Source organism: Cucurbita moschata, unplaced genomic scaffold (genome assembly GCF_002738365.1).
Source record: "Cucurbita moschata cultivar Rifu unplaced genomic scaffold, Cmos_1.0 Cmo_Scf00033, whole genome shotgun sequence".
NCBI lineage: Eukaryota > Viridiplantae > Streptophyta > Magnoliopsida > Cucurbitales > Cucurbitaceae > Cucurbita > Cucurbita moschata.
Genome location: NW_019268549.1, coordinates 1,854,554 through 1,879,339, shown reverse-complemented (window position 1 = coordinate 1,879,339; position 24,786 = coordinate 1,854,554). Strand labels below are relative to the sequence as shown.

General features: G+C 37.2%; 3 protein-coding genes across 9 annotated transcripts; 1 reads left to right on the top strand and 2 right to left on the bottom strand.

The window, feature by feature from the left end:
- Window positions 1–5,836: 5,836 nt before the first annotated feature.
- LOC111430319 lies at window positions 5,837–7,098 on the top strand. The gene has a single exon (XM_023066529.1). The coding sequence runs from the start codon at window positions 6,069–6,071 to the stop codon at window positions 6,948–6,950; it is 882 nt and encodes a 293-aa protein (XP_022922297.1). The 5' UTR covers window positions 5,837–6,068; the 3' UTR covers window positions 6,951–7,098.
- Window positions 7,094–10,938, bottom strand: LOC111430318 (two-component response regulator-like APRR5). The gene is made up of 9 exons (XM_023066528.1): window positions 10,435–10,938; window positions 10,182–10,343; window positions 9,988–10,118; window positions 9,780–9,881; window positions 9,202–9,361; window positions 8,813–9,101; window positions 7,560–8,244; window positions 7,339–7,480; window positions 7,094–7,296 (listed from the first exon to the last, which is right to left on the bottom strand). The coding sequence occupies exons 1-8, from the start codon at window positions 10,643–10,645 to the stop codon at window positions 7,367–7,369; spliced, it is 1,854 nt and encodes a 617-aa protein (XP_022922296.1). The 5' UTR covers window positions 10,646–10,938; the 3' UTR covers window positions 7,094–7,296; window positions 7,339–7,366.
- Window positions 10,939–12,465: 1,527 nt separating this feature from the next.
- LOC111430311 (serine/arginine-rich splicing factor SR34A-like) lies at window positions 12,466–19,824 on the bottom strand. 7 transcript variants are annotated; one of them, XM_023066520.1, is made up of 15 exons: window positions 19,578–19,824; window positions 18,913–18,949; window positions 18,511–18,848; window positions 18,309–18,438; window positions 18,010–18,075; window positions 17,847–17,921; window positions 17,622–17,763; window positions 17,451–17,497; window positions 17,307–17,364; window positions 14,009–14,058; window positions 13,871–13,927; window positions 13,499–13,728; window positions 13,351–13,420; window positions 13,242–13,277; window positions 12,466–12,708 (listed from the first exon to the last, which is right to left on the bottom strand). In XM_023066520.1, exons 4-13 carry the CDS (start codon window positions 18,393–18,395, stop codon window positions 13,351–13,353), a joined length of 882 nt encoding a protein of 293 aa, XP_022922288.1. In that variant the 5' UTR covers window positions 18,396–18,438; window positions 18,511–18,848; window positions 18,913–18,949; window positions 19,578–19,824; the 3' UTR covers window positions 12,466–12,708; window positions 13,242–13,277. The 7 variants fall into 7 exon arrangements, with proteins under 7 accessions (XP_022922288.1, XP_022922290.1, XP_022922289.1 ...); XM_023066522.1 differs by lacking the exon at window positions 18,511–18,848 and having other exon boundaries at window positions 18,899–18,949; XM_023066521.1 differs by lacking the exon at window positions 18,511–18,848.
- Between the last annotated feature and the right edge of the window lie 4,962 nt (window positions 19,825–24,786).

The following is a 24,786-nucleotide window of genomic DNA, read 5'->3' as shown; positions in this document are numbered from 1 at the left end:
AAGAAGACGATGACGTGGTTGGTTCAACTGAACTGACCATGTCAAACCAAACTGTGACCTTCCCTCGATTTTCTCAATTTTAACCCTCTTCTAGACCGGCTCTTATAAATTTATGGTTCCAGAAACTAGACACAATAAGGAATCTTTGAAAGAAAATTGAGGTAATTCGGACAGCGGAAGCTCGAGAATGGAGGTCTTGAATGTCGACAACGAGGTAAGTAATGTCATCTTAGACTTTTCTTAAGAAACACTTGTAGAAATTGTTTGAATTTCAATATGAACCTTGAACCAAGTATGAATTAAGGATATATGAAAGAAAAATACAAAGAACCGAGAGTTAAGACCTTGAACCGATCAAATTGCTCAAGATTTAAGTAACGTTAAAATAATCTACTAAATGAACTCTACTGCCTATGAATTTTTAATGCGGAGTATATTTTGACATATTAAAATTATATATGAAATTTGGTGGTCAATGGATAAGGTTAAATAACTAAACCAAGTAACGATGTAAAATGACCATAATGCTTCTAAGGTAATTTACCTTCGATTTATGATCTAGATGGTCTCCAAATGCTATGAAACTTTATATTAGATCTTATTTATGATGATTAATGATGCTGCGAAGTTTGAAATTCATTGGATAAGGTTAAGTAGCTAAACCAAGAATCCGAGGTAAAAATGACCAAAATGCCCCTAGAATTATAATCAAGGTTTAGACATGCTCCAACTTGCTACTTCTTATAAGGCCTATTCCTAAAGACATGAAGGTATGTTCAAGCTTTCAAGTTGATTAGAGCAAGTTTGGAACCTAAACCAAATCCGGGCTTAAGAAACGCCTAAAGGAAACACCTCAAGTAATTCTTATCCAAGACTCGAGACTCTTCTAGAACTCTAAAGAATTCATTATGACTCTATGACTTTCTAGAATAACTCATGCTTGTTACTATGATGGGTTCATAAGCTAAAGAATGCATATGCAATTATGCCTCAAGAACAATAAGAAATACATAAAATGTTTATGATTGAGAACCCAAGGAGGGTACCACACAATATTTTTCTTAGCAGGATGTCATTGTTTTCCTCTTCTAGGTGGGATGTCCTGCACCATATTTTTCTTAGCAGGATGTCATTGTTTGGCCTCATGTTTCCCTCACATAGATGTGATGCCCTGCACCATGTTATGGGTACCCAATTCATGATGTGCAGGATACCATGTTTATGTTTTGCACCGACCTCGTGATCTTTTTAGTCTTTCATGGGGAGTAAGTAATCTAGGGCCACATTGGAACAGATACAACAAGAGGGTAAAATACCTTAGCCACGAATCAAGAACCTCCTAAGACCTCCCATGGTACAACATATTCATGACTCAGACTACGCTACTTGGAACGTATGAAGCCTTGAGTGTAGGTATGCGAACTATGTCACTTGGAACGCATGAAACCTTGAGCATAGGTATTCAAGCTGTATCATAGAGCAAGTCTTGGATGCATAATTAGACTACATCGCTTGGAACGTAAGAAGTCTTAGATATAGGTTTTCAGACCGCATCATAGGACAAGCCCTAGATGCAGGTTCAGACTACATAGCTTGGAACTCATGAAACCTTGGACATAAGTTAAGACTATGTCGCTTGGAACGTATGAAACCTTAGACACAAGTTGTCAGGTTCATGACTAGTACCGTAAATCCTATGGAGAGTGTCTTGGAGAACGAACCAAGAACAAAATAAGAACCTAAAAAGCAACCAAGAACAAGACAACAATCAAGGGCTAGAACAAGGATCAATATTCAAGTTCTGAAGACAAGAACCTAGAACCATAATACTAAGGCTCTCATATTAGAACCAAGGTTGAAACCTCAGAATCTAAGGACCAAGGTCCTTAAGGGACCTAAGAACTCACAAGTTATGAACAGACTCAAAGAGCCTAAGTTCTTGCAACAAGAACCATAAGCGGATAGCGGGAATTGAACCCGCATCGTTATCTTGGAAGACTAGGAGTTATAGTCGACATTGATTCATCATTTTGAACGTCTCTAATTCAAAATTCGGCTTCTTTATGGAAGATGAATAAATTCTTACCTATAAGATGTAAACAAAAACAAAAAATGTCACCCAATGTCAGCCTTTTCTGAATGCATTCAAAAGGACCCACTTTATAGATGATCCCTATACAAGTGGAGATTATAACAATGTACCAAGAAAATGTGCAGAACACTATTATATCAAGGACACGATTAAGAGCCTATAAGTATACTACTTTGTGAGTCTTTGTACTCACTCTATGTTTTCCAAATATATAAGGAACTGGTTGGGGTTGAGGAGCAGTCTTTGAAGTGTAGCTATAGACAACCCTCACTCGTTGTCCTTCACACCCTCTTATTTGAAATGTTTTATGTTCGTTCCTTATTTTGTATTTTAACTATTATCTTGTGTTTTAATAAGTTGGGTATGAAATTTATATTTTGATATAATATAAATATACCGTAAATTATGTTTTAAAACAAAAAACAAAGCATGGGTATTTTCATAAAAATAGTCCAACTTCGTAAGAATACCCTTTTTTTTTTTTAATTAAACAAGTAATAATTAAAAACTAACCTAAAAACGTCATTGACATTGCACCAAGTGTGCAAAATATTAAAAATAAATGTCCACATAAATTCAAAGTAGGACATTGAATAGTGACCAATTCGGCAACATAAAGTGACAAAAATGGCTTTGATAATACAAAGAACAATAAAAGAATTTGGTGTGTTCTAAGAGCGTAGAAGCTTTTCTATCTATTTTGGTGTGTTCTAAGAGTGGAGAAGTTCTTCCATGATATTCTTATTGCTACGATTTTAACATCATATATTGGTTTATAAGAACTTCTTAGAAGAATAAAAGAATTTCAACTAAAGAAGTCCGTCCTAAAGTCCTATTTACAAAACATAGGAAGAACCTATAATAAATTTAAACACTTTAAATTAAATATATTTTTTTCATCAATTAAAGTAAAATTAAGCTAAAATTGGAAGGAAAATTGGCCATATGCACCAAAACTTTAATTAATTTATTAACCATGTGAGAGGTTGAATTTGATTCCTGCATCTTCATGATCGACTACATAACTATTAACCATCGTCGCCCCAAAGTCCAATCGATGTTTACTTTCAATAAGAACAACGGCTATGAATCCAACCACTCATCAATTGTATGTATCCGAAGGAGCAATTACAAGAAGCAATGTAAAAAAAATTCAAGTATCAAATTCAAAGAGTAATTGAGTGGCAATAAAATATCACTTGACATTGGGAAGTGATTTGAACACTTCTTGTCTTTGGTTGTTGAATTACATTTAAGATTATTTATGTTAGCTCTTATTTTGTTCAATTTGTATTTAATAGCTTTTATTGATAGTTTTCGGTTGGTAGTTGAACTATATTATGTTTGAATTATCTTTTTGGTTTATTTAAATGCATGTAATATTCAATTTTGAAATCATTGTTGAATACAAAAACCTTGTGTTTGAAACTCTTTGGGTATTATGTTTCTTTCAAACTTTGCTTTTAGGTTTGAGGTTAAAATCGATTTATTGGATTAGTCATGATCAAGCTAATTCTAGAGTGAGTCGTCTTGGGATCTAAGAGTGATCATCATAGATACCGGGTTCGATTTAAAAATTATTCATCCTTCTAACCCACTCTTGGTTGGAATCAATTCGTTAAGTTGGCTTGTGAAAGTTTGCAATAATATTAGAAGGACCTCTAGTTTTGCAAAAAACCAACATGGTTGGAGCTTGCATAATAAGGCTCGGTTCTGATCATATGTGTTTTTAGATAGTAACACTACAAGTTTATAGAAGGGAGCGAGGAGGGAGGTTGAATTGCTCGAGTGAAGTGGAAGAACATTGTCGAAATCTAGAAAAGCTGTGGTGAGACCTACAACTTCTCCATTTTGTATAGCCGATCACAACTCCAAAGAACTATGTAGATCTTCAATGAATGAATCGTATGCAATCGAAGTATAGAACGTCCAAAACGTCCAAACCAAATCAAGTGTCACAATCCAATTTTTAAGCTATTTGAAGCACAAATTGTGACGTAGACTTGAGGGAGTAAGAACACAATAAAAGAATTTAGCTTCTAAAAATTAGGGACTTAATCATTTACACACAAAATAATAATAATAATAATAAGACTACCATCGTCCCCAACCAACATATTTTCATTACTTAATTTAAAAACGTGTGAAAACTATAATGAATATATAATACTCATTTGTAGGCTTTGAATTGTGCCCATAACATATTCTAAGGTACAACCTTCTAACCTTGACTATAAAACATATTAACGAGTTCTCAGACCTTAGTCTAACTAATAACTCTCCAAAAGAAGAGCTATATCGAACTTTTTTATCAATAATTTTGCTTACATACTTCCCATTTTCTTATTAATTGTTCCCTTTATTCTGTTTAGTAAGCCTGAAATAGTCCAATAGTCGATTGTGGTTAGACATGAAAAGGTGATCAATTTGTATAAATCTAGCCTAATTGTAGCAAAGTAGAACATTTATGATGAACATGATGTTATACAAAACCTAGAAGCAACCTTGTTGGCGATGACATGTCTACACCAATTGCTAAACCACGATGCTATAACAATTATGACAGCAAATTTGTTCGGGATGACATATGAAAAATTTAATCTCAATCAACAAGCCATGTGAATGGTTGACAACCCAATATAGACGAATGACCTCAACAAAAATGATGGGAGCCTTCCTCTGTCCCCATCTCTGGCACCTATTTCATTTTTCATTTTCGCAAAATTCTCCATTTAATTTTGTAGTGATCGAGGTAAAGATTCTCCGTGGAGAATTCACGAAAATTGGGTTCTTGTAATTTTTTTTGTTTATTGTTATTTTAAAAAAAATAGTCTTTTAAAAGAAACTTTTCAATTTCCGATCTAAACTATTCAAGGTTGGAACCAATATGAGGTTGCGCCTCACAAATTCTAGGATATACATAAGAGTTTGGTATCGATTAACTTATTCCATAATGTTCTATAACAAGCTATTCAATGTTGGAACCAATACGAGGTTGCGCCTCACAAATTCTTGAATATACACGATCAGGATATAGGCAAGAGTAAGATGATTAGTTAGATATGCAAACATTTATAGTTACAACAATCAAAATCAAATAACTTTAATTGGATAGCTAGACATATACACTATATGTAACTTTTTCACATAAAAGGTAACTATGGTGGTAATTATAAAATAACGAACATGTAACCACCGACAGATAGGTATCATTACCCTACAGTTATCATGACCGTAATTACAAAATAACCAACAGTAATTATCACTAAATAATTATCATCATATACCAATAACAAAGTCATGAATAAAACATGCCCTAACTAATTTTATAAATCATGTTCATTATGAATAACACATCACAAAATCATAACAAAATCATACAAGTGCATGCATACCCAATAGTTTAAACAAAAACATGTAAATCCAGAAAGTTTCCAACACAAGGTATGTTTCTCATTTGATTTATGGATGATTAAATCTAATCTATGTTACTGGATAAACACGAAACAAAGTGTGTTGGTCAAAGCACTGCATCAGTGTGAGTTATATGTTTTGTAGCTTAGCTCGATCGTCTCGACCAACCTACCTACAAGATTAGAATGAAGGATGATTTGTTGTTTTGTGTGATGACAAATATGTTAATCCTTAATTTTAGTTATATAGGTAAGTCGGGACGATCGAGCTAACCTAGACGAACATATAATGTTTAGATTAGATGTGCAAAAACAACCCTGAGATTAGGAAAGAAAAGGAAGAGAGGCACAAAATTTGCCAAAGGGGTCGTGGCAAAAAGAGTATAACACAAAATATGTGGTCGGTATTCCATATAAAGAGGTCTGCATCCGCTCCCCACTCATCCTGTACAAGTTCGTCATCGCCGTCGTCTTCTGTTTCTTCTGGGTATTGTCGAATGGAGCTGCGTATCGATTTCAAAGCTCATCGCCGCCTTCAAAGTAGGTATGATCGTCGTTGAGATATGCCATCAGCCCCACCGCCAGTTCCGCCCCCACAGCCCATCTCCGATCTTCCTCACCTCACCAGATCTCCGCCTCTTCCTGACTTTTTCCTCGCCGCTCTCTCACTTTTCGTTTTCCTCTCTTCTTCCTCCTCCAGATCCTTTAAGTTTCCTCTTCTCTGTATTCAATCAAACCCTCGCCGGTTTCTGAAGACGCCGTCCATGTCCTTCTCACATCCCAACTCCGGCAGAACACCCCACGACGCTCATCGCCTCCACCCCTTCACCTCCCCTCAATCCCTCTCCGATTGGCTTAAACCTCGCTTGCCCTCCGATTCCTTTGCTTCTTGGGGCGTTAAGCCTGGCACCAAGAACGTCCACAACCTCTGGCTTGAACTCTCCGAAGGGGAAACTTCCCTTGCCGACTCCAACCCTCCTATCCGCACCGTTCAGGTCCTTTCTCTTCGAATTATTGATAACCACCGCCGAATTCTCCTCGAATCCCACCAGCAACTCTCCGATGGTACCCTACGGAATCGAAATCGACCCTTGTCGGAGAAAATGAAGCCCAATGAGACTCCTGAATCTGCCGTCTACCGGGCTGTCAAAGAAGAACTCGGTTCGATTCTTGGCGATTCCGATTGTTCTGAAATTGTCAAGATTGTTCCAGATTCATATAAAATGAAGATCGAGGAGAGAAACTCGGCTTCATACCCTGGTTTGCCGGCTTGTTACGTTTTGCATTCCATGGATGTATTGGTGGAAGGTTTACCCAAGGAAGACTTCTGCACTGTGGAGGAGGAGGAATACGTGAATTCTGAGGAGACGAGCATTGCGGACGAGGCTGTGTCCGTGAAGAAGCATTTCTGGAAATGGGTTAGTCTTGATTCTCTGGATTTTTGAGTTCTTACATGTTATATCATCATTTCCATCCCCCCTTTGATTCCTAATTAATGAGTGTAGCAAAAAGATGAGTAATATAATACTGCAAGGAACAGCTTCTTGTAGCGCTTGTGAATGTTCTTGTATAATCAACTCATTATTCATACAACCATCATAAACTCAGTTCAATTCCAAGAACAAAGTGTATCCAAACAGACCAAAAAGAGAAACAAAATTAATATACATATGTGGGAATGAAGATGTGTATCTACATGTTAAATAAAAAGAATATCCCTCATGAAATTTCTAAAAACTACACGCTCTTATGCTTCCTGTAGTTTCCAAATCCAGTTTCTATGAGTATTAAGTGGGGGGGGAAGGCAGCAATAAGGGGTTTAACGCTTATTCAAGGACTTTACAGGCGCTGCTACCAACTGCTAAGCGTTGTATGTATTGGTGTTGGGTTCGGCATCAGTGTATACTCTACGAACAAATTGTCCCTTCACTCTAGGACGCTGCTCAGCCAGCTTTTTCCTGCTCTCATAACGCACCTGAGATGAAATGCCTCCATAAGAAAACAGCACTGTTGTATAACCAAATAAAGCAGCGAGATTAGACGTGTAAAACTACCTTTTTCTCGTAACATCTATTTTTTCGTTTGAGTCGGAACTTCGATAGAGCTGCTTCTCTTTGACCGAATCGGTGAGAATCTCCTCCTCCTTGAGAAAACAAAGCTTCTTCATTTCTGCTCTCGGATGTAACCGTTGCAATGCCGATGCAATCGACATTGCTGTTGTTTCCACAGCTGCTAGGATATCCCATGCTTCTAACATGAGTAGTATTACCACCATATAGGCTACCGTTTGCACTGTGATCGGTGGTAGGCGATATATGGCCTTGATTTTCTGTAGACTGCCCTGAGTTTTCTATCTTTCTGCTTGTTGTACTGCTTACGTTGTGATACTGGTTCAGAAATTGCTCCAAATTATGATTCTCAAGGTTTAAGGTATAAACCGTTTGTTTTCCAAAGATGGGTTCTGGATGAGTGACTAAAGTTGGGCATGGAAACGATGGGGTACCCCCTTGTGTGCAGAGCTTGGGGGAAGGTAAAGAGCTATAGCCCGAGTTTTTGACTGAAACTTGAAGAGGGATTACGGTGTGTGAAGTACTTGATCTTGGCGTAGGATTAATTGTATCAGAGGTAGAAGTAGCAGCAATACTTCCAATATGCTCGGGATTGCTTCCAGATTCCTTTTGTTCGTCATAGATACTGCTTGATTTTGCTTCTAATGTTTGCAATGGCCTGAAAGTGTATCTGCATAATCACCACACAAAGATCAGCAAATAGAAAGAAAACAAACATTTAAGTACTGATAATGAAACACCCAATGATGATTTCTGTAGATATCCCACATTGGTTGGGGAAGAGAACGAAATACCCTTTATAAAGGGTGTGGAAACATATTCCTAGCAAACGCGTTTTAATGCCTCGAGGGTAAAGCCCTAAGGGGAAAGCCCAAAGAGGACAATATCTACTGGCGGTAGGCTTAGGCCGTTACAATTTCATAACATCCTCTTCTCCCATAACTAAATTAACTAAACCATTCAGCTCATCACCATCAAAAGTAACCGTCCAAGTCCATCGCTAGAAGATATTGTCCCTTTTAGGATTTGTCTTTCGGGCTTTCCGTCAAGATTTTTAAAATGCATCTGCTAGGGTGAGATTCTCACACCCTTATAAAAAATGTTTCGTTCTCCTTCCCAACCGATGTGGAATCTCACATTTTCAATCTTATTCTAGCCAAAGACTAATGTCTTAATCAAAATTCATGCGCGGGCACACAAATCAGAGGCCAAGGATCAGAACTTAAACGAAAACACACCTCGTAAAAGCTGAAGCACTAGAATGTTTGAGGGTAGCCCGTCCTTCTGCAACACGTTCCTCAAAATCATTAGGTTGACATCTTCTCAGGGAAAGATCCAAATGAAGAGCAGAGCCGAAATTGTTGGAAGGAGAACTTTGTTGGTAGTTATCATGATTCAAGGCAGTGGCATCTCTGGATGGGTTGCCAAGCAAATCCTTGTTTTCACCTGCTTCACTACCAATATTAGGACTTCTCCCATCATTGATTGGCTCGATACCCATGCTTAGTGTAATTGGTGCCAATCCTCCTAGCACAGTACAAACATTTATAAAAGTTAGATGTTGTTGAAACAAAAAGAACGTCCATATGAAACAACCAGAGCAGTTGAACAAATTAATAAGTGCTACCTCCAGCTTCATCTTCGTGCATAACCAATCTTTGACTCAAATTTATGTGATGTTCATCTTTCTGTAGCTTGAAATTCTTGGGAGATGCTTTTCCCTGCCTACACTCTGAATTTTCCTGCATCTTACTTCCAGCCTCAAAGTCTACCTTCGTACAAGAGCTCTGCAAGGAACACTAAAACATTAGTCTTTGGCTGGAATAAGACACTTATCCCACAACAGTTGGAGAGAAGAACGAAACATTCTTTATAAGTGTGGAAACTTCTCCCTAACAGACAAGTTTTAAAAATTTTGAGGGGAAGCCCGAAAGAAAAAACCAAAAGAGGACAACATTCTTTATAAGGGCGTGAAAACTTCTCCCTACCAGACACGTTTTAAAAACTTTTAGGGGAAGCCAAAAGAGGACAACATTCTTTATAAATGTTTGTAAACTTCTATTCGTTTTAAAAACCTTGGAGGAGCTTGAGAGAGAAAGCTGAAAAAGAACAATATCTACTAACAGTGGGCTTTCAAGTGATAGTCATGGTTAGATTCACAAGCACATTTAGGCAAATTAAAAGATTTGAATTATGCATTCGAACCTGAGTATCACTCCCTTTCTCAATGTTTTTGTTATACCCAGTTGAATGATTGCTTGCAGTCTCATTTTCTGAAGTGACTTCAACCTTTTCTTGAATGGATGACTGAAATAAACAAACGTTGATGATATGCAGTTTAGAAATTTGTGTTTGTAAAAGGAATTATGTTCATATTTATGGTGAGAGAATGAGTATGAGTAGTAGAGCATACCGCCTGTCTTCTCCAAACATGTTGCCACAGATTCCTCAGCTCATTTCTCCTTAAGGGCTTCACAAGATAATCTGCTGCACCTTTCATCATGGATGTATAAACAGTGCTGATAGAATCTTCAGATGACATCACTGCAGGAAGTAAAATGGGTTAGATCTGAACATTCCTATGCAACAGTGTTTGGAGGAACATACTTATAACAGGAATGTTCTTGCAAATCTCGTGCTCCATGATCAAAGTGAGCAGAGAAAAGCCAGAGATGGATGGCAATTCAATTTCCGCCAATATAAGATCTACACTACGAGGCCTTTCTTTGAGAATCTCCCAAGCTTTTAAGCCATCAGGAACAGCAGCCACTGAATAAACAAGAAAAACCCCCAAAATAGGTTGAGGTGAAAAAGGTAATCGGAGGGGGAAGAAGGAGAAGAAGGAGAAGGAGAATCAGACCTCGGTAGCAGCACTTGCGGAGAAGGGCGGTGATAATCTGTCGGGTGGAATCGTCGGCTTCGACGAGCAAGACCCTAAGCATGATCTTGGGCAGAAATCGGTCCCACTTAAACCCTCCACTGGAGGTGGCATCTCTGAGGGGTTTATGAGTGCCCATACTCTCTGCGTCCGCCATATCCTCAGAGCTGAGCATCACGGCCTCGCCCATCATCCAATTCACAAGAAGAAGAAAGCGAAGAAGAAGAAGGAGAAGAAAAGGGTGTGTGTGAAAGTCTCATCCCTTGTTTTGCTTCCTGAGCAAACAAAAGAAAGGGAAGAGAAAATATCTGAAAAAATATCGGGTGCAAATGGGGAGAGGATCCAACGGCGGAGAGAGATGGAGAAAAGGGGAGAGCAGTGGTTGAGGAAAAATATCCGAAATATAATAAAAGAGACACGTCAGCGGGTGAGCTGGAGGAGAGGCAAAGTGGTATTGGGGTTGTGTGTGTGTGTTTTGTGGCGATGGATGGTTGTTGGGGGCGTAATTAAAAAAAGAGATGCAAAAGAAAGAGAGAAAGAGATGGGGAGATAGTTTATGAGTGGGGCCGGAAGTGGGAGGATATTAAGAGGGTGGGCCCAGTTGGAAGATATTTGGGATGAGAAATTGAGATCTTTTTGGATTTAGATTTTGGGGTAATGAAAGGGAAGTGGTGGACGTCGTCGTGGGATTGTGGTGGAGAATCCACAACGCTTCCAATCAAATATCCGCCTTTGCTTTTTAGTTCAATCCGCAGTAACGAGGTCACTATTTTAATAAATCATGTAAGAAGGCCAGTGACATTGATCCACAAAAAGCTCACCAAACTCTTGAAATAGTGGAAAAATTTGAAGATTTGTCAGTCAGTTCCATAGGAATGATGAATTTATGGAGAAAGTTTTAGATTCCGTTGAGGAAGCTTCATATGGTTCAAACACGTCTTAAAGACTTGCGGACTATGATTTCACCACAGAAAAAATTTGTGTTTAATTTACCTATTTTATTTTAATTATTAATAAAATTAAATTAAAATCTAATACTTATTGTGTGAATGAATAATTCATTCCATTATGTTCCTTTCCCTACGTACAAGTGAATAATGTATCGTAATTATCATAATCTTTACTATATAAAAATGTGTATGGATATTTATCAAATTCCGAACAAGGTAGATTTTAGAAATTTCCACGCCATATAGGTTCTATTATGACAGAATTTGCGTTCATGAACAACAGTAGAGAAGGATGTTAACTTAAGCAAAAAAAGTCTGAAAAACCGCATACCTTCATCTTGAGAGGCACATGCAATGGAGAGTGAGAGCAACAGCAGATCCAACATCAAGAAAGATATCGTCAATGTTCTTTCCTCTTGGAGGCGAAATTAGGTGAAAAGCGTGTCCACCTAAGATCGAGAGAAGTGGAAATGGACGGAGGATATTAGATGAACAGAAGTAGAAAAAGAGAGAGAGAGAGAGGAGGAAGGAGAGTCAGAGTGAGGGAGATGGCGTCGCCATGAAGAATCAAGGCAGCGTAGGTACAGATTGTAGAAAGTGTGGAAGAGAATGAGACGAAGGGGAAGCGCATAGAACGAGAATTTAGGTATACAGAAAATTATGAATAAAAAAAAAAAAAAAGAAAGAGGCGCAATGTAGAATTTAGGAGAGGCTTAAAATATGATCATTTTCCATTTCTTCAAATAAAATTTTATTATAATAACAAAAAATAAATACATTGATTTTTGTTATTCAAGCTTTAAGTGAAATAAATATTAGTTAAAAATAAATAAATAATAACAGATAGAACCAAGATTTTATGAAAGTAATTCCAACTTTTTTTTTTTTAATGTTAAGACTTTGACAAAAGTTAAAGGTTTGTTTAAGAAATTAGGAGTTGAAACTTGAAAGAAAACAAGCATAAATATCAAAAACAGAAAACCAAAAACGAAATATAAATGGTAATCGAAGAGAGATTTAAATTAAAAAATTCCAAAACAAGAATTAAAAAAAAGTGAGAAAGTGTGCAAGTTAAGACATGCAGATACCTTAAAAAAAAAAAAAAAGTCTCCAAACAAAATGATAGTAAGGTCGATATGTGGGCAGGATTTAAGAAAATATCCATACAACTCATGCCGTTTTCAAGCTAAATCAACTCCATCATTTAACCAGTCAGTCTGCTGCATAGGTTCCCTTAACTAAAATGAATTTCAACGCAATTCATACAATCATATAAGCTCCTGCGTCATTCGCTTCCTTCTCGTGCCTGAAAATGAGATTTCAGCTTCTGTTACTTACTGCTACTCATATGGCACTACTACTCAAATCATCTTTCTAATTTAATACTATATAAGTTTAACTTGAAGTGGAATCGAGATTCAAACCACTTGAAGTAGAGACCAAACTAAAACTCAAGTCGCCAAAAACTGAAGTTAACCATGACATTACTACATTTAGTTATCTAGAACCATCACGACAGAAGCTCGAGCTAGATGGTTAGTTGTATTAAGATTAATCTTCAAGTTCATTTGGAGTGAAACACCATCACATTAGCAAAGAGATACCCATGCTACATATAACAAACCTAGCAGTGTCCAGAAGATAATCATCGTACCCATTCCCTACACCCATAAAACAGACACGCTCATTCTACATTTTTATCCAAAGGTTTGTTCTTTTCTAATACCACTACCAATTTAAGCAGATTGTGCAATCAGATCACTTTATAAACCATGAGTATAAAAGTATGCATATGAAAAGTTTACAGTTTTTAAACCATTAAAACTGGAAGTTGCATACCTGACATGGTGACCAGATCTTGATTACGAAAGTGGCCTGCGTATTTTACAGAAAAGTTTGTCAAGCAAATCCAAACGCGCACACACACACACACACAAGCCACAGGTACCTAAGATTTAACAGGGGATGGAGATCTTGATCTTGAAACTGATCTAGAAACAGATCTTTCTGCTGATTTGCTGCATGGTACAAGAAAACATTATAATGTGAAATATAAGGCCAAGAGAGTGATAACAGTACAACAGAAAAGCTGGAACCTCCTATTTGGTCTAGCACTTCGGCTTCGGCTTCGGCTTTGGTTTCGGCTTTGACTTCGGTTTCGGCTCCGACTTCGACTTCGGCTACGATCCCGATCCCGACCTCGACTTCTACTGCGGCTTCTGCTTCTGCTTCTGCTTCTGCTCCTGCTCCTGCTCCTGCTCCTGCTCTTGCTCCTGCTCCTGCTCCTGCTCCTGCTCCTAGTGGGACTTCCATCATACTTCTTCACCTGCAACCATATGTCATCCACAAACAAGGGGCACAAAAACTGAATTCAGTTTCTTAAATTTCTCATAGAAAGAGAGTAGGCTGTAGATGGAAAAACAAAACAAACATCGGCTAATTCAAAATAACTGAGAAAGATAAGGTACCCGAATGTATCCTCTAGCCCAAGGATTTCTGAATTCAGTATCATCAAGTTTTCGAATCTAAATAACAGAAGAAAAACATTAGTGTCAAATTGGAATAATGCGGAACTTCTAATAAAATATGCTTTTAGAAAAACTTACAGCATATTTCATGTCGTCATAGTTAGTATAATCAACAACCCCAAATGTCCCTGGACATGTTGACTTCAAATAGTAAATATTTATCTAATTATCATCAATTTGAAGTAATTTCAGTTTCTGACATCTGTTAGAACTTGTAAGGATAATGAAATAGACAACTTTTAGTAGTACAGTGTAAATGATTGGCATCAGTGGTACGTCACATGCTAAACATTATAAAAAATAAAATTTATGCATAATACAGCCCCTGGATTATAAATTAATGAAAAATACTGCCTCTTCAAATATCAAAGTGGCACAACATAACACATTGTTATCACCAAAATACCATTAAACAACAAAATATAAGGATGATACGAAGTTGCAAGAGAATGTGTTATAGCAATTCATGATGGAATGAAAACTGGGAATGAGACATCAATAACATAACGTTACCCTAAGACCTTTTCTCCCAAAAATAGCTAGACATATAACAACGTGATTTAACCAATCACCAAAATCATATTTGTGTGCCGTCCAGAAAAGGTTGGGTCTTAAAAACAACCAGTTGAGAACCCCCATTTCCCATGAGAACCAAAACCAAATCCTTGGAAAGGTATTGCTAAGGAGTTTTCTTTTGTTTTCTTTCTTCTCCGTTCTCTGGTAGTTGGGGATGGGAGTGATAATTTTTTCTAGGATGAGGAAGCAATGGAATTGTGAGACCGATACCGATAGGTGAATGAGTGATTACCTACCATTCTGTCTCATCCTATGACCTCTCCTTCCCCTCTTTTGGGTTTCCACCATCCTCTGTCTCATCCTATGACCTCTCCTTCCCCTCGGTTGGGTTTCCACCATCCTCTGTCTCATCCTATGACCTCTCCTTCCCCTCTATCGCACCCTAAATAAAATTAACGTTCATAACAAGTTTAATGGATGGAAAAACTTGAATATTTCTTCCAACAATCATAATCATCCCAAACAAATGGACAAACTCAAAGGTTTAACAATATGCTCAAAGAATTTTAGCGTCAATTCATTGATGCGCAACAAAAAAATCGGACACAAATGCTTGATAACGCCTAGTTTAGCTTCAACTACCAAGAAAGTTCCTCGACAGAAAGAAAGGTGGAGACAAACCTCTGAGATAGCACACGCTTACTTAGAGAAAATATATCAACAAATGAAGAAATGGACAGATCTAAAATGCATGCAACTAGAATTTCAAGTTAGGACCAGAAAAATTATAATTATGAGGTAATAGGGATCAACGACTGGTGCAAAAATATGAGAGACTAGTCAAAGTCATTGAGAAAGTCAAAAGACCTCCTACAGGCTTCAGTTACCCTCCTGGATGTTTTCCATGTAAGTAATCTGAAACCATATCATCCCCAAGCCAATAACTTCACCAAAGTGTAGAGACAAACCTCTAAGGTAGTTCATGCTTACTAAGGAAAATCATCCGAACTAAAAAAGAAATGGGTCAATCAAAAACACAAACCACGAGAATTCCAAATCGAAGGAAAAGTTCTATCAAGCTATGACCAGAATAATTTCAATTCCAAAGCAACAAGAATTAGCGACTGATGCAAAAATTGAAGGATCAGTGGAAGTCACTCAAAAAGTTAGGAAGGCATCATAAAACGCTCAATTGCTTTCATGGATAAAGACTATCCTCGTTGTCCATGCAAGTAACTTGAAACCTTACAATCCCAATCAAGAAGACACCAAGCATGATGAGGAGACACGACCTCTAGCCACAATGAAAAATATTACTAAGAAGAAAGAAGAAAAGATCATGCTAAATAGATGCGAGTCGAAAAATCAAGAAGAGATGTACAAAAGTTTTTTGTAAACCGAAAGAGACTCCCTAATGCTAAGAACAGTTAGAAACACGTCCTCCACACTTCTAAATTCGTGTAGAGTCGATTGACAGGGACGTCAACCAATTAAGTGGAAAACGAAGCCACCATCATGCGTGTCCAAAGTGTGTTGCATGTGGCCGCATGCCCATTCCAAATTCTTTTACCTAGCTTTAATGTTAGCTAGTTATTTATGTGCGTCTCCTCGCCACTTAGGATGCCTACACATGCAAAAGACAATTCGCCTCAAAACGTACCATTAAAGGGATGTGACTAGTTATCAATTCTTTCTACCTAAATTACAGGCTATTAATGTCGCCATTGTTCCTTATTGTTGGCTAGCTTAAATATTGCTTTCTTAAATTGATTTTCAAACACTTTCCAAAACTTTCTCTAACCCCATTTTCTAAAACTGTTTTTTTCTTAAGTAGGGCTGATGATTTGAGTATAAGTTGTTTGTGCCAATGACCCAAGTTTTAGTTGGTTGACTTACTCGAAGACGAGAGTAAATGCCACACAATCATGTTTCGAGACTCAAAAGAGTGCATTTGTGACAGATGGCACATCGTAGTGGATCCTTCACCACCAAATAATTATAAGTTATCGTGGGGAATGCAGCACAACTCTTGGATCAGACAATAGCTAATGGAATCTGGAGGGTAATTATCCCCAGAAGATCAAATTTTTTTTCTAAATATATCCCAGTGGGTTATTAACACCGGTGATATCTCTGGCCAAAGGTATGTGTCATGGTCATTTCTCCAAGAGTGCTCTCTTTGCAAAAGAGAAACCTTTGCTTGTAAATATTGGGACAAAATTCTCAACACTTTTAGCCAGCTATTAACTCTCCCCAAAGATGTGAAGGACATTCTCGCTTGTCATAACATGCCACCCCTTCAAAGATGTCAAAACTTTACTATGCGTCCAAGTCATTAGTGTTCTTTTGGGTTGTTAAGAAAAAAATGTTGTTATCTACTATGTTATCCCTTGGTGTAAACCGTTAAGCATCATTGCTTAATATTGGTGTGCTTCCCTTTTATCCAATTAGGAGAATCTTTTGTAATCATCATGAACTATCTATCCATCCCTACTTTGAATTTTATACATGAATGAAATTGCTTCTTATCATATATATAAGCTCAATACAGAGACACTAAATAGAAAGTAAACCACTTTTCAGAGATAAAAATACTACAAAAGCCTACCCATCAAATTGTGTTCCGAGGTCAGGAGAGGAACTAATGCATAAATTAAATATTTGCAGTAAGAATTATGGATGATGCCCATCTTACATTCTAAATAATACCATGTGTATTATAATTGCTCTAGGAACATGATCAGAAATTTACACAAGAGTTGTTTTTGTAAAGCAAAACATATGAGCAACATTGGCTTAAGAAATCATTCCTATACAGAAACAATTTTGCACAAACGAAAAACAATAGCAGCTTTTTTACCTTCACTGTCACGAGAAACTTCAGCAAAACACACATCACCAGCCTTGCGCATATGATCCTGAAAGCATTATACCAGTTAAGTCATCAACATGATCTAATAAATGAAAACCTTTATCTTTTGTTGAGCAATAAAGATTCTAGCACCTTCAAATCCTGCCAAGAAGCAGAAGATGGGAGTCCACGTACAATAACTGTGAGAGAATTTAGACATTCATTAGCACATTGAATTAATGTGAACCTAATATGATATTATACATGGAAAATTTTAATTGCATCATTGTTCCTTATATAGCAACATCTTATATATTCTCATACCCCGATATTCTGATCGTTTTGAAACACCAAAACGTCCCCCTCCCCCTCCTCCTCCTCCTCCACCACCACCGCCACCACCACCACCATAACTGCTACGACGATCACTGGATGAAGGGCCTCTACCACCATGTGCAAGCTCAACCTATTAGAAAAACTTAAAATGTGAATATAAATACAACACGAATTAAGAAATAAAGGAAAAGGAAAGGAAAACTCAGTCGATACCCTTAGACGGCAACCATCAAAATTATATCCATCACGAGCTCGGATTGCATCTTCTGCATCCCTAACATTCTCAAACTAACAGCAGAAAGAACATAATATCACGAAAAAACAACTTTGTAAATGCAGCTAAAAGTAGATAAAAACTAAAGATCAAAAGCAATACCTCCACAAAACAATAACATGGAGGGCGTGGTGGAATCTTCAATTCAATATCCAAAATTCGTCCATACTGGCAAGGAAATATCAATCATGTAGAAATAGAATTCGTAAGTTCACACAGTTTAAGCCTTAGATATGCAGGAGACAGAAAATAAATGCAGTAAGTTTACTTATCAAAACTAAAATGAAAATAAATTTGAATGGCTGTAAATCACCATTGTAACGTACCTTCATATATTTAAATAAGAAAAGAGAAAATAACAATTTGCAGAAACCATACAAGAAATAGCTAAGGACATATACCTTGTGGAACAAATCTTCAATTTCATACTCTTTTATGTCTGAGGGCAAGTTTCCAACATATATTGTGCGAGAAAAACGACTACTCATCTTCAAGGCAACAAACTATTCCGAGCAAGTTTGAATATTAGTCCTGCACATGTATGTCATAACATCATACATCTGTTCAACGAATCATCAAAAGGAAAGAAACACCATCTTCCACCATAGCCAATTGCCATCTGCATCAACAACTTTGCTCTCCAAATAAGGCAGAACCAAAAACAATGAAGCAAACCAAGAGAGCAATCCTCAATGTGAGCCGTGCTCCACAATTCCATTTGCTCATTTGCTCCAAGATGCTCCAAAGGTGTAATAAAATTGAAATAAATTTTGTATCACCCCATCCTCTCCAGAATTTTAGCACTGCATAGCTCTTCTGAGAGTGAGCAAGTAAGCTCCATTTAAAAAAATAATACCCATAACTCCAAAATGATTCTCCCATTCCCTCCCTATATCCCTATGTATGATTGCAATGCTCATATTTGTCCAAGCGCTTGCCATCTATCATAAAGAAAGCATCTGTGTCATGAGATGAGGTAAGAGTGACATACATGATTAATTTTACCTTACTCGGCTCTCTTAACAGCATTGAGAAAACAATCCTGAAAAAATATGTAAGATGTCCTCTGTTGATTAACTTTAGCTGATCGGTGAGATCCTCAATTATGTTGCATCCAATTCCAAAGAGGAATGGTACAAATATTTTCTGCCTTCCGTATCAACATAATTAAGGACATTTTCATACAAAACATTGGTGTTATATTACAAATAGCTAATACTCTTGGTCCAACTTCATTATCCAAGGACGTCAATGGAAAACATACATTAAAAAAAAAAATTAAGCAGAAATACTATAATGTTCTATCAATTAACAAAATGGAAACAAAATTCAACAAGCTGGGTCCCTGAGACGCGATCTTAAGTCCATAAATCCCAACTAACAGGAAACAAATTGAAGAAATTCGTTGCACCAATTCGGTACAGAGAATGCACAGAAGCACGATTAAGAAAAGAAAACCTCAAACTTCGGAACCAAGTTGTTAATAACTTCTAGGGCTAGCTTTTACAGCCCAAGTACGAACATGAAAAAAAAAATCATAACAGTCAAAATCAAATTTATGATTCCTAAGATACAAGTTTGTGAGCACGAATAGGAGCGTAGTTTTTTTCTTTTTTCTTTTTTTATCATACAGTGATCGATAAAAGTAACGAGTAACGAGATCGACATACCAAGGATTGGGAAACTGACGAAGTAAACTGCAGCGAGGAGGTGATAAGCGATAGCGACAGTACTACGGCGGTGGGCAAGGGCTGAAAGAAGACCTCGGGATCCTCCTTTTTGCAGCGACCGGAGGGGATGACGAAGGGTTTAGGGTTAGGTCGTGATAGAGGATAATATACCACAGCCGCAGGCGCCGCGGGACTACTGGAGGTTATATTTCCAAATATGCGATTATCACGATGCACCGTCGTCCAGTGGAATTCAACAAAACTTTTCTCTAATTAAATCTTATTTTACTTATTTATATTTTTTTTTCTTTTTTATTTTAAAATTTTAAAATATTTATTTTAGTTTTTCAAATATTTAAAATATCTATTTTAACTCCCAAACCAAAAATAAAAAATTAATAATAATAATAATACTTTTGTGCTCGCTTTTATTTTTAACTCCCAAACCAAATTTAATTTTGATTTCAATTCAAATCACTCAATCAAATAGTCAACCATCTTTCAAAAAAGTCAAATGGTGAACAGAAATTTGCACTAAGATCAACACGATCCGATTGCGACCCAGGTCTCTCGATTTAGGTTTTATGCTCGAGTTGATACTTTTATAGCTCATTTTAGTCCGTTTTCATCTATTTTTAAAAAAAATTAATGGGGAGAAGTTCCAATTTTGCTAAGGATAATTATTTTAAAGCTTTAGTGGTAAGATTGAGTCGGATACGGGGCTATTATTGTTTTTTTAAGGATGAATTAGGATTGAATTGACTGGAATTGACCATTGGAACGCATGATGGATGACTAAAGTACGTATATAAGCTGCAGTTGAAGCCAATGAATCTAATATTAGAGCATTATGTGTTTGGTGGGATGACTAACTTGATGTATAGCATGTATATAATTTTAGAGAGTGAGCTATGATGACGACAACCTAATATGCTATGCGAATTTCTATGGAAAACCATAGGTTTTATGATGTATATATATCAACCATGTTATGGGATAAGGGTGGAGTGCTAGTCGTTATTTTTTAAAAGATGCATATATGCAGTAATACAAAAACGATAACGTTTTATGAAAGATTAGACTATGATTCATGATGCATCATTATAGTCAAGAATTGTAATGTATGTTTTCTTATTTTGTGAGATCTCATGCATGTGTATGATCACGAGAAAACGAGATTTTTGTGAAGTTAACCGTAACGATACACATTCCAAAAAAAAAAAAAGAAAGAGGCGCGCCGAAAATGGATTCCCTCGGACCCCATTAAACCCTAGGGTCGCAGTGGGCGCCTCTCGGTGAGCCAGCCATTGTTGTACCGTGAGCGAGAGAGAGGGGCAGTCAGATCGGGTTGGGAGATCGATAACACCGCGAGCTTTAGGTAGGAGCGGGCGCCAGTATACGTCGGGGCAAGGAGAGACAAACGTGCCACCAGAGACGGACGAATGACGACGATCCCACCGGTGACAGTAGTCAAGTCCCGTGATTAGGGTTGTCGAGGCTTTCGGGCGAGGAAGACGAAGCGGTGGGCGCGGGTCGACCCTCGACATTCCGCGAGTTCGTCTCAGCTAGCGTGCAGTCCGCAACTCGCAGGCCGCGCTCGGACACCACCACTGGGCCTCGTTCCCTTTCGGCCCAAACCAGAGACGCGTTTAAAAACCCTGCGTCATCGGTGTTCTTCGTAGGCCGTCAGTTTCAGCTTCATCGGCGGCTCCATTGCACTCCCACCTCAGCTAGGTTTGGCTTGACAGTGCGGCTTGGCGGCTCAACATCCAAATAATATACTGATTTCTAGGTTTTTGACCCCTCTAGAGCAATTACCACCCTTGTTTCAACCATCTAAGGTCAGTATAACTTCATTTTGATTAAACAGCTTGAGATAGGGACGTACCGGACGTACCGGACGTACCTTGGTAGCTAGGAATAAGAGCTAGTGGTGAAAGGGCTCTAAGTGTATCATGTTATCTTATAGGAGGTAGTTAGGCGCCAGAGTTAGCATTGTGGGTGACTTCGGCCAAGGCCAAGGAGGTAAGTAACCTTACTGTTGGTGTTAGTTATGTATGTATGTTGGTGCGTGCCCTGTGGCCCTTGCATGCACCATGTGTGTTGTTGATGTATGCTAGGTTATATGTTTCTTGTAGTGAAGTGTTATATATGCCATGTTTATGTATGTGATGTTTGTGCCACGGTTTGCTACCCTGTATGTATGAGCTTAATTGACATGTCGATTGTAATGAGAACCTTGCATGCCATGAATGTGATGACTAGTATGCTACGATATGCTTACTCGATGTTTAACCCAGTTATGCTATGTAATGCGGTGAGGAGATGGAACGTTGTATGTATAATGCCATGGAGGTAAACCTTAAGGACCTCATGCACGCTATGTGTTATGTACATGGGGCACTCCCCCGTTATGCTAATGATGGTACGGATGCGTACATTCGATATTGTGTTCACTACGATATCATGCAGGCCCTCCTTTTCCATGGCGTCCGGTATTGTATGTCATATGTACCCGACCAAACCAAGCCTAGGGAGTTCGCATGCGAACTCGCCTGGTGGGCCCATAGTCACGCACGTGGGTCATGTGTGGGAAAGTACCATGCATCCACCCCACCCGGACAAAGCAAGGGCCTAAGGCCATGGGAAGAAATGGAAGACCGACCCCTCTCTCGTTTACTTTCTTTTGACACTTGTGCTTATGTATGTGTATTGTATGCGATCACATGTATCCTAATGTATGATTATATGTTTAACCCCAACAGTGGGGTGACTTACTGGGTATTTTATATAATACTCAAGCCACGTGCTACCCATATTTTCAGGTAAGGGCAAGGCCCCCATGTACGGCTAATGGTGAAACGCTGCAAAGGCCATGGAAGTCTTAAGGAGGGTTTGTAGTGTAGTAGGCGTCTTGTTGGATTCTCTCGGAAGATAGTTATTGTAATTGTTCTTCTAGTTATCTGTTGTTTATACCTAGGTTAGGCTGTCGTTATTGTTTTCCCCAGGTATGAACTACTTATAATAATGAACGTATTGTTATTATTGAGACTGTCTTACGCTCGTTCTTTCGTTATACAAGTACAAGGTAACGTCGCTAATTAGGTTAGAGAAAATTAGGGGCGTTACATTAACGATATAGCCATAATTGAGAGTTGTGATATTGTCACATCTATGTTGGAATTTATATCATAAAGTCTTGTACTTAATTATTTATTTTTAATAATAATTTTGATTATTTTATTTACCATGTAATATTATCTATTGTATGAAAAAATTCAAGGTTATTAATGTAATTTTGAACCGTATGTAGTTGACATACAAAATGAACATATTTAAGGTAACGTCTATAGTATACGGATAAGGTTTGATATTTTATTCGGGTAATACTATTGATAGGACCCACTTTGAAATGATTAGAAGTGATGAAATTGTTCATGTGATTAGGGAATATCCTATACAAAGATTTTGTATAAAATTGGTTCATTAAATATTTAATTTCTCTTTATAAGTCCGTTAATAAGAAATATTAATATTTTACAGAATGATCATATGTTGGCTCGATCTTATATCCTCAGTGAGTCATGAACTCCTGACTGTGGACGTTTGTTCTTTAATTTGCATTTTGCATAGGTAATAATGATTTGTTGTAGTTACTATTTTGGAAACTTGACAAATTAGAACATAATTGTATGAGATGAAACTCATACTTCCCATATAGGGAAGTACATGAACAATTTACTTAAGTGCTCATTTCGGGAATAATGGGACCCACCCTCTCACTAGGCCGAGAAAAACTTATTTTATAATTAGATCATAAACAAATTGTTAGAGTAAGTGCACTTAAAATGAAAGGTGTAATTACAAGGGTAAGATGAACTATTGACCCAATTGTAATTACGAATAACTCGTGAAAAACTTACTTGTAATGATTATATCTATGGACACAATTTGTCCTGCTGTACATAAGAGTACGACTCTAAGCTTATAGTGGAGTGGACTATGGTTAATAAATAAAAATAATTAATTAATTAATTTTGTATTATTATAGCTTATAATATAGGTCCAAAAAATTTCATTTCTAAGTGTTAAGAATGAGAAATAGAATTTGAATCAAAGGTGTGTATTCTCATCGATATTCATAAGCTTTAAATAGGATACAAGCTATCAACTAATACTTACAAATAAGGAAAATATAAAGTAATTAAATATTGATAATAAAATAAAATAAAATATAAATCAAATCATAAAAAGAAAGAATATTAAGATGTATTTCATAAATAACATATACTCCAAATATTATATCTCAATACTCCCTTCAAGTTGAAGAGTGTATGTCAATCACACCCAACTTGTCTTTCAAAAAATCAAATTGATGTCTTCCCAAAGCTTGAGTGAAAATATATGCCAATTGCATTTTAGTCGAAACATAACACAGTTTGATGATTCCAGCTTGTAATTTTTCTCAAACTATATGACAATCTATTTCAATGTGTTTCGTGCGTTCGTGAAAAAACTGGATTGGCTGCTATGTGTAATGCTACTTGATTATCACAGTACAATAATGTTGATTCGGATAGTGAAACTTTCAAGTCTTAGAGAATATATTTTAACCAAGTTAACTCTAAACAAGTAATTGTCATAGCTCGATACTTGGCTTCTGCTGATGATTTGGACACATTGGTTTGTTTTTTAGACTTCCAAGGAAAATGCATAACCCAGAAATAGACTATCTGGAAGTTCGATAACCACCACAATCCGAATCGCAATATGCTTGTAATCTTAAGTTATTTTCAGATGGTAGTAGAAGTCCTTGACCAAGAGTACCTTTGATGAATCTCAAAACTTGAAGAACTACCTTCCAATGTGGTTTTCTTGGTTCATGCATAAATTGACTAAGCATACAAAATGAATACACTATGACAGGCCTAGTAACGGTTAAATATATTAATCTGCCAACCAACCGTCTGTATTTACTTGGATCATTAAACTTTTCTCCTCCTGTTAAAGAAAGTTTCAGATTTTGCTCCATAGGAAATTTTTCTAGACGTGCTCCTGTAAGACCCGTGTCTTGAAGAATGTCTAGAGAATACTTCCTTTGAGACATAAAGATTCATTTTCTAGACCTAGAAAATTCAACAGGTAGAAAATATTTCAAATTCCCTAAATCTTTGATAAGGAATTTCTCGAGTAAACTAGTCTTAAGATG

Coding starts and splice junctions, on each gene's coding strand:
- LOC111430319 (XM_023066529.1), top strand. CDS start 6,069: ATGCCATCAGCCCCACCGCCAGTTCCGCCCCCACAGCCCATCTCCGAT.
- LOC111430318 (XM_023066528.1), bottom strand. CDS start 10,645: ATGATGGGCGAGGCCGTGATGCTCAGCTCTGAGGATATGGCGGACGCA. Junction 10,119..10,181: donor CAAGAACATTCCTGTTATAA/GTATGTTCCTCC, acceptor TACTTCCTGCAG/TGATGTCATCTGAAGATTCT. Junction 8,245..8,812: donor AGTGCTTCAGCTTTTACGAG/GTGTGTTTTCGT, acceptor GTGATTATGCAG/ATACACTTTCAGGCCATTGC.
- LOC111430311 (XM_023066522.1), bottom strand. CDS start 18,395: ATGAGTAGTCGTTTTTCTCGCACAATATATGTTGGAAACTTGCCCTCA. Junction 17,764..17,846: donor TTGATGGTTGCCGTCTAAGG/GTATCGACTGAG, acceptor TTTTTCTAATAG/GTTGAGCTTGCACATGGTGG. Junction 17,365..17,450: donor CTTCTTGGCAGGATTTGAAG/GTGCTAGAATCT, acceptor TAATGCTTTCAG/GATCATATGCGCAAGGCTGG.